At 41.7% G+C, this 16123-nt stretch overlaps 1 protein-coding gene across 5 annotated transcripts in view; it reads left to right on the top strand.

Annotated features, from left to right (window-relative positions):
• HOOK1 (hook microtubule tethering protein 1) overlaps positions 1-16123 on the top strand; it is a 57675-nt gene that overhangs the window by 9507 nt on the left and 32045 nt on the right. For 2 of the 5 annotated variants that reach the window (XM_073357522.1, XM_073357526.1), the window contains exons 2-6: positions 7827-7912; positions 10809-10881; positions 11272-11322; positions 14272-14404; positions 15905-15972. In XM_073357522.1, coding sequence (XP_073213623.1) covers positions 7827-7912; positions 10809-10881; positions 11272-11322; positions 14272-14404; positions 15905-15972 — 411 coding nt within the window. Of the gene's footprint in view, positions 1-6498; positions 6574-7826; positions 7913-10808; positions 10882-11271; positions 11323-11446; positions 11754-14271; positions 14405-15904; positions 15973-16123 lie in introns of those variants that run through there. The other 3 variants (XM_073357524.1, XM_073357523.1, XM_073357525.1) reach the window with 3 other exon arrangements.

Here is a 16123-nt window from a genome sequence, read left to right as displayed (position 1 = left end):
AGCCTGGACAGTAGTCAGGAGCTGTTCAACTACAGGCTGAGCAAGTGCAGAATGGTGGTAGAATGTGCATTTGGACGTTTAAAGGCGCGCTGGCGCAGTTTACTGACTCGCTTAGACCTCAGCGAAACCAATATTCCCACTGTTATTACTGCTTGCTGTGTGCTCCACAATATCTGTGAGAGTAAGGGGGAGACGTTTATGGCAGGGTGGGAGGTTGAGGCAAATCGCCTGGCTGTTGGTTATGAGCAGCCAGACACCAGGGCGGTTAGAAGAGCACAGGAGGGCGCGGTACGTATCAGAGAAGCTTTGAAAACCAGTTTCATGATGGGCCAGGCTACGGTGTGAAAGTTCTGTTTGTTTCTCCTTGATGAAACCCCCCGCCCCTTGGTTCACTCTACTTCCCTGCAAGCTAACCACCCTCCCCTCCTCCCTTTAATCATTGCTTGCAGAGGCAATAAAGTCATTGTTGCTTCACATTCATGCATTCTTTATTCATTCATCACACAAATAGGGGGACGACTACCAAGGTAGCCCAGGAGGGGTGGTGGAGGAGGGAAGGAAAATGCCACACAGCACTTTAAAAGTTTACAACTTTAAAATTTATTGAATGCCAGCCTTCTTTTTTTGGGGGGGGGCAATTCTCTGTGGCGGAGTGGCTGGTTGGCCGGTTCTTGGGCATCTGGGTGTGGAGGCTATGGAACTTGGAGAGGAGGGCGGTTGGTTACACAGGGGCTGTAGTGGCAGTCTGTGCTCCAGCTGCCTTTGCTGCAGCTCAACCATACACTGGAGCATACTGGTTTGGTCCTCCAGCAGCCTCAGCATTGAATCCTGCCTCCTCTCATCACGCTGCCGCCACATTTGAGCTTCAGCCCTGTCTTCAGCCCGCCACCTCTCCTCCCGGTCATTTTGTGCTTTCCTGCACTCTGACATTATTTGCCTCCACGCATTTGTCTGTGCTCTGTCAGTGTGGGAGGACAGCATGAGCTCAGAGAACATTTCATCACGAGTGCGTTTTTTTTCTTTCTAATCTTCACTAGCCTCTGGGCAGGAGAAGATCCTGTGATCATTGAAACACATGCAGCTGGTGGAGGAAAAAAAAAGGGACAGCGGTATTTAAAAAGACACATTTTATAAAACAGTGGCTACAGTCTTTCAGGGTAAACCTTGCTGTTAACATTACATACATAGCACATGTGCTTTCATTACAAGGTCACATTTTGCCTCCCCCCACCGCGTGGCTACCCCCTCAACCCTTCCCCCTCCCCGTGGCTAACAGCGGGGAACATTTCTGTTCAGTCACAGGCAAACAGCTCAGCAGGAACGGGCTCCTCTGAATGTCCCCTGAAGAAAAGCACCCTATTTCAACCAGGAGACCATGAATGATATCTCACTCTCCTGAGGATAACACAGAGAGATAAAGAACGGATGTTGTTTGAGCACCAGCAAACATACACTGCAATGCTTTGTTGTACAATGATTCCCAAGTACGTGTTACTGGCCTGGAGTGGTAAAGTGTCCTACCATGAAGGACGCAATAAGGCTGCCCTCCCCAGAAACCTTTTGCAAAGGCTTTGGGAGTACATCCAGGAGAGCTGCGAATGCCAGGGCAAATTAATCCTTTCACATGCTTGTTTTTAAACCATGTATAGTATTTTAAAAGGTACACTCACCGGAGGTCCCTTCTCCGCCTGCTGGGTCCAGGAGGCAGCCTTGGGTGGGTTCGGGGGATACTAGCTCCAGGTCCAGGGTGAGAAACAGTTCCTAGCTGTCGGGAAAACCGGTTTCTCCGCTTGCTTGCTGTGAGCTATCTACAACCTCCTCCTCATCATCATCTTCTTCGTCCCCAAAACCTGCTTCCGTGTCGCCTCCATCTCCATTGAAGGAGTCAAACAACACGGCTGGGGTAGTGGTGGCTGAACCCCCTAAAATGGCATGCAGCTCATCATAGAAGTGGCATGTTTGGGGCTCTGACCCGGAGCGGCCATTCACCCCTCTGGTTTTCTGGTAGGCTTGCCTCAGCTCCTTAAGTTTCACGCGGCACTGCTTCGGATCCCTGTTATGGCCTCTGTCCTTCATGCCCTGGGAGATTTTGACAAAGGTTTTGGCATTTCGAAAACTGGAACAGAGTTCTGATAGCACGGATTCCTCTCCCCATACAGCGATCAGATCCCGTACCTCCCATTCAGTCCATGCTGGAGCTCTTTTGCGATTCTGGGACTCCATCATGGTCACCTCTGCTGATGAGCTCTGCATGGTCACCTGCAGCTTGCCACGCTGGCCAAACAGGAAATGAGATTCAAAAGTTCGCAGTTCTTTTCCTGTCTACCTGGCCAGTGTATCTGAGTTGAGACCGCTGTCCAGAGCGGTCACAATGGAGCACTCTGGGATAGCTCCCGGAGGCCAATACTGTCGAATTGTGTCCACAGTACCCCAAATTCGAGCCGGCAAGGCCGATTTAAGCGCTAATCCACTTGTCAGGGGTGGAGTAAGGAAATCGATTTTAAGAGCCCTTTAAGTCGAAATAAAGGGCTTCATCATGTGGACGGGTGCAGGTTTACATCGATTTAACGCTGCTAAATTCGACCTAAAGTCCTAGTGTAGACCAGGGCTTAGTCTGTATCCACAAAAATGAGGAGGAGTCTGGTGGCACCTTAAAGACTAACAGAAGTAGGCTCCTCACTAGGCTGCTCTTAAACCAAACTAAATGTATATTAGCATACCTAGAAGCAAATTAAATGGCAAAGATATACTTAGCAAGCACACAAAAAAAACTCTCAGGCAAAAGTGAGCATAGCCTCATAAGAACATAAACCGATTATCTTGGTTGCCTATGTTGCTCACAGCTATCAAAAAGTGACCCTGTACAACAAAGGAGAACAGAGAGCAAGTTCTTTTTAGCAAGTGCTTCTTTCCTTTTAATCCTAATTAGCAGCTTCTATTCCAGGAGATACCAGCATTTATAAAGTAGCACTACATGTCAGAAGGTTCATTAAGACCTTGTTTACTTACTTAAACAAGGGTTGAAAATGTTTATAGAAGTAAAGTGGTATGGCACATTGATGTGCATAGCAATCTTTAGGTATGAATGCCCATAAACTGAAAATTATGTTCTCCCAGTATAATGTCACTGGAAGTTTGAATTCAGATTTGCTCGAGCGTGACTCTTAGGCTTCTAAGCCCATCCTTACATGGGGCTGCTGTGTGTTGAGGGCTGCTCTGTTACAAGTTGAGACTAGTCCACAGCTGTTCTAGGGCTGTTTTCTCTAACTTACTTTTTATGCTACCAGGGACTACTGACTGTGTCTTTACCTACCTATTGTAATGTAGGGTAAGAACCACATCTTAATATAAAACACTCCAATTATGTTCTCTTTTTGCTTGAGCCATTTTCTGCCTGCTTATTTCAACTTAAACGCAACATCTTATGTTCTGGGCCCATGGACAATCTTTATAAAACATAATGCATAACAGTCATCTCAAGCTTCCACAGCTTGAAACAGGGTCTCCCACCACCCCTGCCTAAATAATCATACCCAAATTATGGGAGAATAGATGAATGAATCAATATTATCCAAAGGCCGGCAAATCCAAGCTTTGGCGAATGGATGGGAGAAGCAAAATTCCACCATTGATAATCCTTTCCTGAAACAGCTTTATCGTTTGTAGAGAGGTCTCCAAGGTAACCAGGACTCTACATATTTCACGGCTTTATAAATTGAAGTCAACACGTTAAAACTGTACTCAGAAATTAACTAGAGGCCAGTCAGAGCATGGAGCAGAAGTGTTGTCTGCGAATCTGTAGCAATAACAGGAATCCACAAAGCAGATGATCAGACACTTGACACAGTGTATCCCAGACTGTGCATGTAAAAATGTCTATTGAAGCACTGTCAGTGTTGGAGGTATGCATGTGACTTCTAGGATTTTTTTTTAAAAGGCCCCAGAGGCGATCCCGGCAATTACAGGCCAGTAAGCCTAACTTCAGTACCAGGCAAATTGGTTGAAACTGTAGTAAAGAACAGAATTATCAGACACATAGATGAACACGATTTGTTGGGAAAGAGTCAACATGGTTTTTGTAAAGGGAAATCATGCCCCATTAATTGACTAGAATTCTTTGAAAGGGCCAACAAGCATGTGGACAACGGTAATGCAGTGTATAAAGTGTACATAGATTTTCAGAAAGCCTTTGACAAGGTCCCTCACTAAAGGCTCTTAAGCAAAGTAAGTTGTCATGGGATAAGAGGGAAGGTAGTTTCATGGATCAGCAACTGGTTAAAATATAGGAAACAAAGGGTAGGAATAAATGGACAGTTTTCAGATTTGAGAGGGGTAAATAGTGGTGTCCCCCAGGGATTTGTACGGAGACCAGTCCTATTCAACATATTCATAAATTATCTGGAAAAAGGGGTAAACAGTGAGGTGGCAAAATTTGCAGATGATACAAAATTGCTCAAGACAGTTAATTCCGAAGCAGACTACCAAGAGTTACAAAGGGACCTCACAAAACTGGATGACTGGGCAACAAAATGGCAGATGAAATTCAGTGTTAATATAGGCAAAACATATTATATTGGAAAACATAATCCCAACTATACGTATAAAATGATGGGATCTAAATTAGCTATTACCACTCAAGAAAGAGATCTTGGAGTCATTGTGGATAGTTCTCTGAAAACATCCACTCAATATGCAGTGGCAGTTAAAAAAGTGAACAGAATGTTGGGAATCATGAAGAAAGGGATAGATAGAAAATATCATATTGCCTCCATATAAATCCGTGGTATGCGCGCATCTTGAATACTGTGTACAGATCTGGTTGCCCTGTCCCAAAAAAACATATATTGGAATTAGAAAAGTTACAGAAAAGGGCAACAAATTATTAGGGGCATGGAGCAGCTTCCATATGAGAAGAGATTAATAAAACTGGGACTTTTCAGCTTGGAAAAACGATGAGTAAGGGGGGAAATGATAGAGGTCTATAAAATCATGACTGGTGTGGAGAAAGTAGATCAGGAATAAGAACTAGAGGTCACCAAATGAAATTAATAGGCAGCAGGTTTCAAACAAACAAAAGGAAGTTTTTCTTCACACAGTACAGTTAACTTGTGGAATTCTTTGCCAGAGGATGTTGTGAAGGCGAAGACTATAACAAGGTTCAAAAAAGAACTAGATAAGTTCTTGGAGGGTAGGTCCATCAGTGGCTATTAGCCAGACTGGGCAGGGATGGTGTCCCTAGCCTCTGCTTGCCAGAAGCTAGGAATGGGCAACGGGATGGATCACTTGGTGATTACCTGTTCTGTTCATTCCCTCTGAAAGCCCCTGGCATTGGCCACTGTCAGAAGACAGGATATGGGGCTAGATGGACTTTTGGTCTGACCCAGTACGGCCGTTTTTATGTTCTTATGTTTTGTGCTACTCCTGGTGGAGCATAACAGAACACTGTCCCTTGCACTGGGCTCATGATTTAGCAACTATTGAACCCTTAGATATAAACTCTTAGGGGCAGGGATTGTCACTGTGTGTGTGTGTCATAAATATAAAGGGAAGGGTAAACCCCTTTAAAATCCCTCCTGGCCAGGAAAAAAAAAACTTCTCACCTGTAAAGAGAAAAGGAGTACTTGTGGCACCTTAGAGACTAACCAATTTATTCGTGAGCTACAACTCACTTCATCGGATGCATACCGTGGAAACTGCAGCAAACTTCATATACACATAGAGAACATGAAACAATACCTCCTCCCACCCCACTGTCCTGCTGGTAATAGCTTATCTAAAGTGATCATCAAGTTGGGCCATTTCCAGCACAAATCCAGGTTTTCTCACCCTCCACCCCCCCACACACAAACTCACTCTCCTGCTGGTAATAGCCCATCCAAAGTGACAACTCTCTACACAATGTGCATGATAATCAAGTTGGGCCATTTCCTGCACAAATCCAGGTTCTCTCACCCCCCTCCAAAAAACACACACACAAACTCACTCTCCTGCTGGTAATAGCTCATCCAAAGTGACCACTCTCCCTACAATGTGCATGGTAATCAAGGTGGGCCATGTCCAGCACAAATCCAGGCTTTCTCACCCCCCCCCCCTTTTTTTTTCTGACACACACACACACACACACACCCACCCACCCACCCCCCTCTGCCGGCAATAGCTCATCCAAACTGACCACTCTCCAAATTTAAATCCAAGTTTAACCAGAACGTCTGGGGGGGGGGGTAGGAAAAAACAAGGGGAAATAGGCTACCTTGCATAATGACTTAGCCACTTCCAGTCTCTGTTTAAGCCTAAATTAATAGTATCCAATTTGCAAATGAATTCCAATTCAGCAGTTTCTCGCTGGAGTCTGGATTTGAAGGTTTTTGTTTTAAGATAGCGACCTTCATTTCTGTGATTGCGTGACCAGAGAGATTGAAGTGTTCTCCGACTGGTTTATGAATGTTATAATTCTTGACATCTGATTTGTGTCCATTTATTCTTTTACGTAGAGACTGTCCAGTTTGACCAGTGTAAATGGCAGAGGGGCATTGCTGGCACATGATGGCATAGATCACATTGGTGGATGTGCAGGTGAACAAGCCTCTGATAGTGTGGCTGATGTTATTAGGCCCTGTGATGGTGTCCCCTGAATAGATATGTGGGCACAGTTGGCAACGGGCTTTGTTGCAAGGATAAGTTCCTGGGTTAGAGGTTCTGTTGTGTGGTATGTGGTTGTTGGTGAGTATTTGCTTCAGGTTGCGGGGCTGTCTGTAGGCAAGGACTGTCCTGTCTCCCAAGATTTGTGAGAGTGTTGGGTCATCCTTTAGGATAGGTTGTAGATCCTTAATAATGCGTTGGAGGGGTTTTAGTTGGGGGCTGAAGGTGACGGCTAGTGGCGTTCTGTTATTTTCTTTGTTAGGCCTGTCCTGTAGTAGGTAACTTCTGGGAACTCTTCTGGCTCTATCAATCTGTTTCTTCACTTCCGCATGTGGGTATTGTAGTTGTAAGAAAGCTTGACAGAGATCTTGTAGGTGTTTGTCTCTGTCTGAGGGGTTGGAGCAAATGCGGTTGTATCACAGAGCTTGGCTGTAGACGATGGATCGTGTGGTGTGGTCATAACTATTTTACATTTGGGGACAATGTATACCTTCAGATCAGCGGCACTGCTATGGGTACCCGCATGGCCCCACAGTATGCCAACATTTTTATGGCTGATTTAGAACAACGCTTCCTCAGCTCTCGTCCCCTAAAGCCCCTACTCTACTTGCGCTATATTGATGACATCTTCATCATCTGGACCCATGGAAAAGATGGAATTCCACCATGATTCCCTTGAGGAATTCCACCATGATTTCAACAACTTCCATCCCACCATCAACCTCAGCCTGGTCCAGTCCACACAAGAGATCCACTTCCTGGACACTACAGTGCTAATAAACAATGGTCACATAAACACCACCCTATACCGGAAACCTACTGACCGCTATTCCTACCTACATGCCTCCAGCTTTCACCCTGACCACACCACACGATCCATCGTCTACAGCCAAGCTTAGTTTACAATGACAGATAGGAATACCACTACTATGAAAAAACACTAGGTCAGCATATTTGAATATTTTAAACCAATATTGGTAATTGCTTTTCTGTCAAAGTATTGAGCAGAAATAGTTTATTGGCTTAGTTTACACATTTAGTTTGTGGAAGGGATTTTCATGTTCCAGACAACTTAAAATAAAGAGGCATCTTACTAAAGGTTCATACTAGGGAAAAATAGAGAAGTGTATCTAATTTCCTGTCTCTTTCTATGTTGAACTGGAAACATATTATTTGCCTTTCTTTAGTTGCAGACGTTTAATGCCTCTGGACCCTGCAAAGATGTTCAAGACTTGACAAATGGTGTTGCAATGGCACAGGTACTTCATCAAATGTAAGTTGACAGTTAAGTTCAAAAAGTATATATCAAATTACTCTATGATCTTATTTACTCTTTTACCATAGTACGAGATATTCAGAATAACAAAGTATATCTTCCTAGAAAATGTTACATATCTCAACTTGTATGATATGGGTGTTGTAACTGAGCGAAAAAGATGCCTTTATGGTGTCACAGTGGGGTTGATACTGACTGAATATCAACAACATGATAGAGTGGATGGTTTGGAGTAATTTCTCCACCCTCTTCTCCTCTGAGCTTTTAGTTTGGTTTTTTTAGTATAAGCATAGCTGAAGCACAGATTTTCCCTTCTGTCCCATAGATTGTTCAGAACTAGTTTGCGATGGAAAATTGATTTGTTACAGAATATGTTTGCAGTATTGTTGTAGTTGTGTTGGTCTCAGGATATGAGAGAGACAAGATGGGTGAGTTAATATCTTTTATTGGCCCAATTTCTGTTGGTGAAATAGAGAAGCTTTTGAGCTCCAAAGAGCTCTTCTTCAGGAGTTTGAAAGCTTGTCTCTTTCACCAACAGAAGTTGGTCCAATAAAAGATATTAACTCACCCACCTTGTCTCTCTTATTACAGAATAGTCTAATGGGAAAAGGTTTTGGGAGCATACATTGAATCTTTGTGTCTTGTTCATGGTGGAAAAAATGATATGGAATACAAACATTAGGATCATCTCTGTTCTCTTTTCTGTTTGTGTCTTCATGAATTGTTTTTGTTTTCTCAGTTAATTAATTGGGACAAACTATCCCTAAATTCCCAATAGCAGTACTCATGGAACTAGATGCAGGTCAGAATGTGCAAGGAGTACAAGATCATAATTAATTTCTCTTGACACCATTTTCATGGATATCAGTGCTTGAGTCCTTGCTCTACTTTCTTTTTAGAGAGAGGAACTGGAAATTCAGCCTACATGTCTTTGTGTAGTACTGCTATTGGGTTTGCCTAACTCCTTGACCCTTATGTTTTATGGGTAATTGGGAGCTTTTATAGTTCAAGTACTGAAGCGGTCATGGGAAAACCCCTATTTAAAAATGGGAGGGATATTGAAAATATTTTTCTGTCCTTCTGCTAAGATTACAACAGTGAATTGGGATTAGAATGGCGGAGTGGAGTCAAACACTAGTGGACATGTCACTTTGGTGGCATGCACACTGTTTGAAACTGCAGTCAGCTCAGACACAAGATCATAATATCATACTGTCCCTGAAATAATGTTATGCCTCAACTCAGCATTGTGACTTTACTGCTGGCTCAGATACGAAAAGAACGGTTTAATGCGGAGCCATATACTGTTTAAAAACACAGTTTTGGTGATTAGCAAGTTGATAAGTGTAAGCAGGTGTCTTTCCCAACTTGCTCCAAAACACACTACACACATGTTATATAAGGGCAAAGATAACCACCTGCTTAGGGTTTGGCTTTAACAAAATGATTCAAAGTGAAGTTACACAACTTTAAGCCCAAAATTACTCCTTCGGTTTGACTGCTCTTAGGGTTGCTCCCCGAGGACTGGTTAGCCTGGATCCTCTGACCAAAGGGACAGCACCCACTTCTGTATCTTGGCTGGGTTAACAAACTGCACCTACCACAATCAGCAGAGATTAGTTAGCGTCTTCCTGCTGTAACTACATCCTCACAGTTTGACAACGAACCATTGATAACTGCTCTTTGAGTACGGTGTCTCAGCCAGTTCTTCACCCACTTTATAGTAGTTTCTTCTCAACCACATTTCCCTAGTTTGCTTATGAGAACATCTTGTGGGACTGTGACAAGAGCCTTACTAAAATCAAGATGCGTCATGTATACTGTTTCCCCCAGCATGGTAGGCCAGTGACCCTGTCAAAGAAAGAAATTCAGTTGGTTTGGCATGATTTGTTTTTGACAAACCCATGCTGGCTATTCCTTATAACACTTTTCAGAGGAACAGCCGTGTTAGTCTGTATTCGCAAAAAGAAAAGGAGTACTTGTGGCACCTTAGAGACTAACCAATTAGCTCATGCTCAAATAAATTGGTTAGTCTCTAAGGTGCCACAAGTACTCCTTTCCTTATAACACTGTTATTCTCCAAGTGCTTACAAATTGATTGTTTAATAACTTATTCCAATATTGTTAAATGGTTCCATTGGTAAAGTAATAGCATGCATATGGACTGGCCTTTAAAGTCTCTCAAAGTCTCTTAATGAGAGCAAGATCCATTCAGTGGGACAACTTTATATTAGTGGCTCTGAAAAGAAATAGAAAAAGTTATGTAAAATGACAATCTAGAACAAATAACTTTTTCTTTCCTAATTCCATTGACTAATTAAACTGCTATAGGATAAGTGTTTAAATATGTTTACTCTAACTGTAATTGCTCTAGCTGGCTTTTGTCAGTTCAGATTTTTTTTAAATTGTTTATTCTAAACAGAAACATGATTTTTTTTGTCTGATGTTACAAAGCACAAAAACTAGGCACAGTAAAGAAATATTTTAGATATTTGTGTTTTAATTCACTATATTCTTGAAGCCTCAAAATTTCTTCTGCCCTGCAGAGTGGAGTGTCTTCTAAGGAATCTCCTTCCTTCGAAATTTTTAAGGTCAGGCTTGACAAAGCCCTGGCTGGGATGATTTAGTTGGGGATTGGTCCTGCTTTGAGCAGAGGGTTGGACTAGATGACCTCCTGAGGTCCCTTCCAACCCTGATATTCTGTGATTCTCTGATACCTAGCTTCCATGTCTTGTTCAGTAGAATTCACTCTCCAGGACAGAAAATTTCCAAGAATGTACCTCTTCAGATACTGTAGTGAATTTTCTAATATAAAACTAATGCTGGAGGTCTGATGTCTTATTTGAATTATGCCATTTTAATGTTTAGTAAATACATTTTATTTTTATTCTAGAGATGTTGCCTGGTTTGATGAATCATGGCTAAGCCGTATTAAAGAAGATGTTGGTGACAATTGGAGAATAAAGGTACCAAAAATGAAAGTTGGCAAAAGCTATTTGCAGTTGCTTAGGATGATTTTTCCTGAGTTTATCTAATATTACTATGTTGTAGTGTTGGGTGCGTGTGTGTGTGTGTGTGTGTGTGTGTGTCAAAAAGAGCAATAATTAACACATATATTCAAATTATATGTAACCGACTTGAACATATTTTACTATGATCTATGCTTCACATGCAGTTCCTTTCTCATCTTAATTTTGTCCCAGCCTCATTAAATATTTTTGTCATAAAACTACAGTGTACATTTTTTTTAAATGAAAAATAAAATGCAGTCAGATTATACTTTTGTTTTTTATCAGAGAAAAGTATCTATTCTTAATAGTAGCATATAACCAATGTTATCTTTTATACACTGTTAGGCCAGTAATCTGAAAAAGGTTCTGCAAGGAATTATGGACTACTATCATGAGGTATGGAAAAAGCAGCAGTTTTGTTGTTTTTGTTCATATAACACATAAGGATTGGTCTTTTTTGCTAAAGTTAATCCTGACTCTAGAATAATACTTACCTGTTCCTATAATGATACTCTTTTTGTGAAATGTATGTTTATCGCGTGGTATAAATGAAAATTCTCTCAATATAGAAATACTGAGGCCGCGTGTAAAACTTGTTTGGGTGGAGTGATGGGTATTTCTCAAGCATGCTATGACTTGACCAAGTAATAGAAACTCTGTAGAACTCAACACTGTGAATTTACACTGTCTAGTCCATTATGTTTTTAGCAGCAGACATGTTCAGCCAGCTGCAAATGAAATTCTCTACAACCTGGTTCTGCCTCTTTACTACGACATTAATGATTGCACATCCTGCAGAAACATGCTTGCTGCCATATAAGAAGAAAGTGAGGCTTTTGATATTGCATATTTATAAAAGCATCCTTTTGTGGAAAAGTATGCGACCTTATTTGGCTTTAAAAGCTAACTAGAGCTAGGCCTTATAACTATTTGGATGAGAAATCCCAGGAGGGGAGAGAACATCCTGTGAAACAATTTGTGCTGCTGCTCTTAGGTTCTGCAAATAGAAAAAACTGATTCTCTTAGCTTCATGGGTAGCCTGAAAGCTTTTAATATTTTGCGTGGTTTTTTTTTTTTGAAAGAAGCAAGGATAATCTTATTTGATATTTATTCACTTAGTTACTTTTCTCCACAGTACGCTTTCAAAATCAGTATTTATTTTTGCCAGAATCCACTTACTCATTGGATAATTTTGCTTTACTCGTGACTGAGAGATAGTCACTTCTATTCAAAGCTCCTTATTGTCACTTTCCAAAGCAATCTCTTGGGCTAAAATTTCAAATCTCTGTTCTAAGACTCAACGCAAATTGTTCTGGAAAACTTGCAGGGAGGGGGCGAAAAAAAAACTTGAATAAATTGATCAGACACTTAAATAAATGCACATTCAGGTTTTGACAAAATAATAATTTGATCACAGTACTTTTTCTGTTAGATTGTTAAGAAAAGGATACTAAATGACAACTGTTAATACACCACCCAACCTTGAGCCTTGAATTGCTATAAAGTGAGGCAGTTTAAAGTTAAGATTCCCACAATAACCCTAATTCTGCCTGCTTGAACGCTTTTTTTTTAAACAAAAAGATATTTCATTCTGTGATTATGTGCAAGATAACCAGCTTCCATTTGACAAACACAATATAATAATGAAAACAAACAACTTTTTTATGTCCTTCTCTCCCACTAAGATTGTCAATTGTGTTTATCTAATACAGCTATCACCAACCAGTCGATCGTGATCGACTGGTCTATCCTGGAGGATCTCCCAGTCGATCACAATCTCCAGTGTGCAGCTGGGCTGCTGCCAAGATAGGCTCCCTGCTGCCCCGGCCCCACGCCGCTCCTGGAAGCGGCCAGCGCAGCCTGGGGGTGGGGGGTCAGGGGTCTCCCGCCACACGCTGCTCCTGCCTGTAAGCACTGTCCCCACAGCTCCCTTTGGCTGGGAATGGGGAGCTGTGGGGGCGGTGCCTGCAGAGGGGGCATCACACACAGCCACATGCTCCCTGCCCCCAGGGGCTGCATTGGCCCTTTCCAGGAGTGGCATGGGGCCAAGGTAGGCAGAGAGCCTGCCTTAGTGGCAGCCATGCTGCGCCACTGACCGGGAGCCATTGGAGATAAGTGCTGCCCCACGGGAGGTTGCACCCCAGCCCTGAGCCCCCTCCTGGAGCCAGCACCCCGAGTCCCTTCTTGCACCCTGAACCCCCTCCTGCACCCTAAGCCCCAGCCCTGACCCTCCTCCCAGGATGAGCACCTCCACCCCTTCCTGCATCCCAGCCCTGACCCACCTCCCAGAGCCAGCACCCCGAATCCCCTCCTACACCCCAACACTCTGCCCCAGTCTGGAGCCCCCTCCTGCACCCAAACTCCCTCCCAGAGCTTGCACTCCTCACCCCCTCCTGCATCCCAACCCTCTGCCCCAGGCTCAGCCTAGAGCCCCCTCCCACATTGTGAAACTCTCGGCCCCAGCCCAGAGCCCTCATCCCTTTCCGAACCCCAACCCCCTGCCCCAGCCTGGTGAAAGCGAGTGAAGCTGTGGGAGAGCGAATGAGGGGGAGGGCGGGGTGGAATGGAGTGAGTGGGATGGGACTTTGGGGAAGGGACGGGGCCTCAGGGAGCGGGCAGGGTAGATCGTGGGTTGACCTTAAATTCAAAAAGTGATCTTGGGTGTAAAAAGGTTGGAGACCATTGATGTAAAATGTAGAAACAGTATTTTGTATTACTGCTCACCTGTTCCAGGAACATGTAACTAGTGATCATATAATACTTATGTGCAGGGGGCTGAGCAGGTATAAAACCCCTGAATTTTGTGCAGTTAGTGCATTGCTATTGCATATCCATTTTAAGGAACTCATCACCGTAGAATCTAGGTGTAATGTAGGCCTTTTTGTATTAACATATAGTATGGCACATTTTCATGGGTGGTGTATATGTGTTTTGGGTGCGTGGTTTTTTTTTTTTTTAGGGGGTTTTCCTGGAGATACTGCTTTAAAGCTATACATCCCTCCAGCTGTTTTGTTTTTCTAGGCCTTATCAAATTTCTTACTATTTTTCTTCATAGTCTTATTTCCTTAATTCAGTATTGCTATCTGAGTATGTTACCATTAGCAAAAGGCTGGGTGACAGACTAAGTAGTTCTTCTGTGTATAGTAACTCAAAGTGGTGTCTAGGGTCTTTCCTCCTCTGTCTCCAAAGATCATATTTACCTCCAGTAATATTTCCAGTTTTTTTGTCCAGACTGTGTTTCCCAGGCCAGATCTTTTTTTGCATGATAGATTAATATGTATATGGATGCTAAATCTTCATCATGCATATAATTGAAATGCCAAACTTATCTTTTATATTTTGCAGTTTTTAGGCCAGCAGATTTCAGAAGAACTTGTTCCTGACTTAAATCAGATATCTGAACATTCAGATCCTACAGAGCTGGGCAGGTTACTGCAGCTTATTTTAGGTTGTGCAGTCAACTGTGAAAAGAAACAAGGTACATGCTGTTTTCACCTGTTGAAACTATACCTAGGAACAACCTCCTGAGGCAACCCTTACTGTAGGAAATAGCAAATAGTAGCACACATACAGAATAAGATGGAATTGATGTCACATTTAAAAAATACTTTCTGTTCCTGAATCAAACAGTAGGTTTTAGCCTCTTTCTGCTAATGTGTTATACAATATTATTATCATAAACTCTTTGAAATTGGAGTTTGTGAAAACTAATAATAACTTTAGAAAGTGTCTGCATTCAGGTTCTTAGCTTGGCGTCAAATATTTTTTGTTAAAAGTGAACTGGAAAGTGACTTTTACATTTATTACTTATACTTTATAAAATCCTGGATTGATAACAAAATATGTGCCCAAGCATAAAATTTACAAATGAATAACTTAAACTATTGGTTTTAAAATGTATCTCTTATTTATCTGTAAAGGTCTAAGATGATTGCTTTTTGGTTGTTAATGCCCACATAAGCACCCATTACAGTGCAGGAAAACGCTTTGATCATTAATTAAATGACTTTTTTTTATTGAAAGTCTCTTTTGCATCAGTGATTATTTAGCAAAGTGGTATCATCTTGCATTGAGAATTAAAACATTTAGTGATGACATTTCATCTACCACGGTTCGTGTGCTATCTCAGTGACAAGTGTTTCTCCACCAAAAAATTTGAAAACTCAAACAAACCAAATAAAGCTGACACAGTAGGGTCAAATGTAAACTGGCAAAACTTTGGAAATGTAGATATTTAAAGGCTTTTCACTCCTCTGTACATACTGTAAATTTTAGAAGTACTCATAGTAAATAAGGTGTTAAATTGTTCTAATATGTCATGTGTTGTAAAATTTACAACTTTCATGCTGGAATGAAAAGCCTTAGTTTGAATTTTGGTCTCCTGTGAGTTTAAATGAAGCCCTTCTGTCTTAAATAGTAGTTTAATTTTGTGTTGTGAAATGGTGTAAATAGAAACTACAGCTTTTGCAATGCATAACATAAGCTATCTGTGCTATAAAACAACAGGTGCCTTTGTGGAAAAAGTTGTATTGTAAAGCTTTAGATCTGGTCGGTCAGTCTTCTTTTTTCTTAGTTAGCAGTCAAAAACATTTTGCAGTAATATTCTAGTCCTAGTATGTTCAAAGGGCCAAATTTTCTCTTGGCTATGTGTCTACCTCGGAAGGAAAACTTTGTCCTTAATCTAATCTTGCAAACTTCCGTATGATACAACCCATTGAAATTATGTGAGTAAACGTATGGGAGAATTGGGCCTATGTATATAGGGCCTCACTCCATATTTACTAATATGTCAGCATCACTGAAACTATTCTTAATAAGAGCAATAACTTTTTTGGAAATGATTTGTCATAGAATTATCATGTTCTTTGTTACATTGATGTCTGCTTTGTGGAAAGGGCAGAACATATGCCACTTCAAGCCATTTTATGGTAAATGTTGTCATAAGTAAATTATTGCAAATACTTTTTCGCCATTACAGAACATATACAAAATATAATGACCCTAGAAGAGTCTGTTCAACATGTTGTTATGGCTGCTATTCAAGAGGTAAGTAATAATTCATGTATAAACAGGAAATCTTGAATATAAATATATAGAGCCAGATCTTTACACCCTGCCCCTCTTCCCTTTCCAGCTGTTTTGCATTGATCACCAGGAAAAAGGAACCAGAAAGCTTCCTTAAAGGCAGTTGGGCATT

Source organism: Lepidochelys kempii, chromosome 8, assembly GCF_965140265.1.
Source record: "Lepidochelys kempii isolate rLepKem1 chromosome 8, rLepKem1.hap2, whole genome shotgun sequence".
In the NCBI taxonomy this organism is placed as follows: Eukaryota; Metazoa; Chordata; order Testudines; family Cheloniidae; genus Lepidochelys; species Lepidochelys kempii.
The sequence above is the reverse complement of the archived record's forward strand: the minus strand, read 5'-3'. Positions and strand labels throughout refer to the sequence as shown.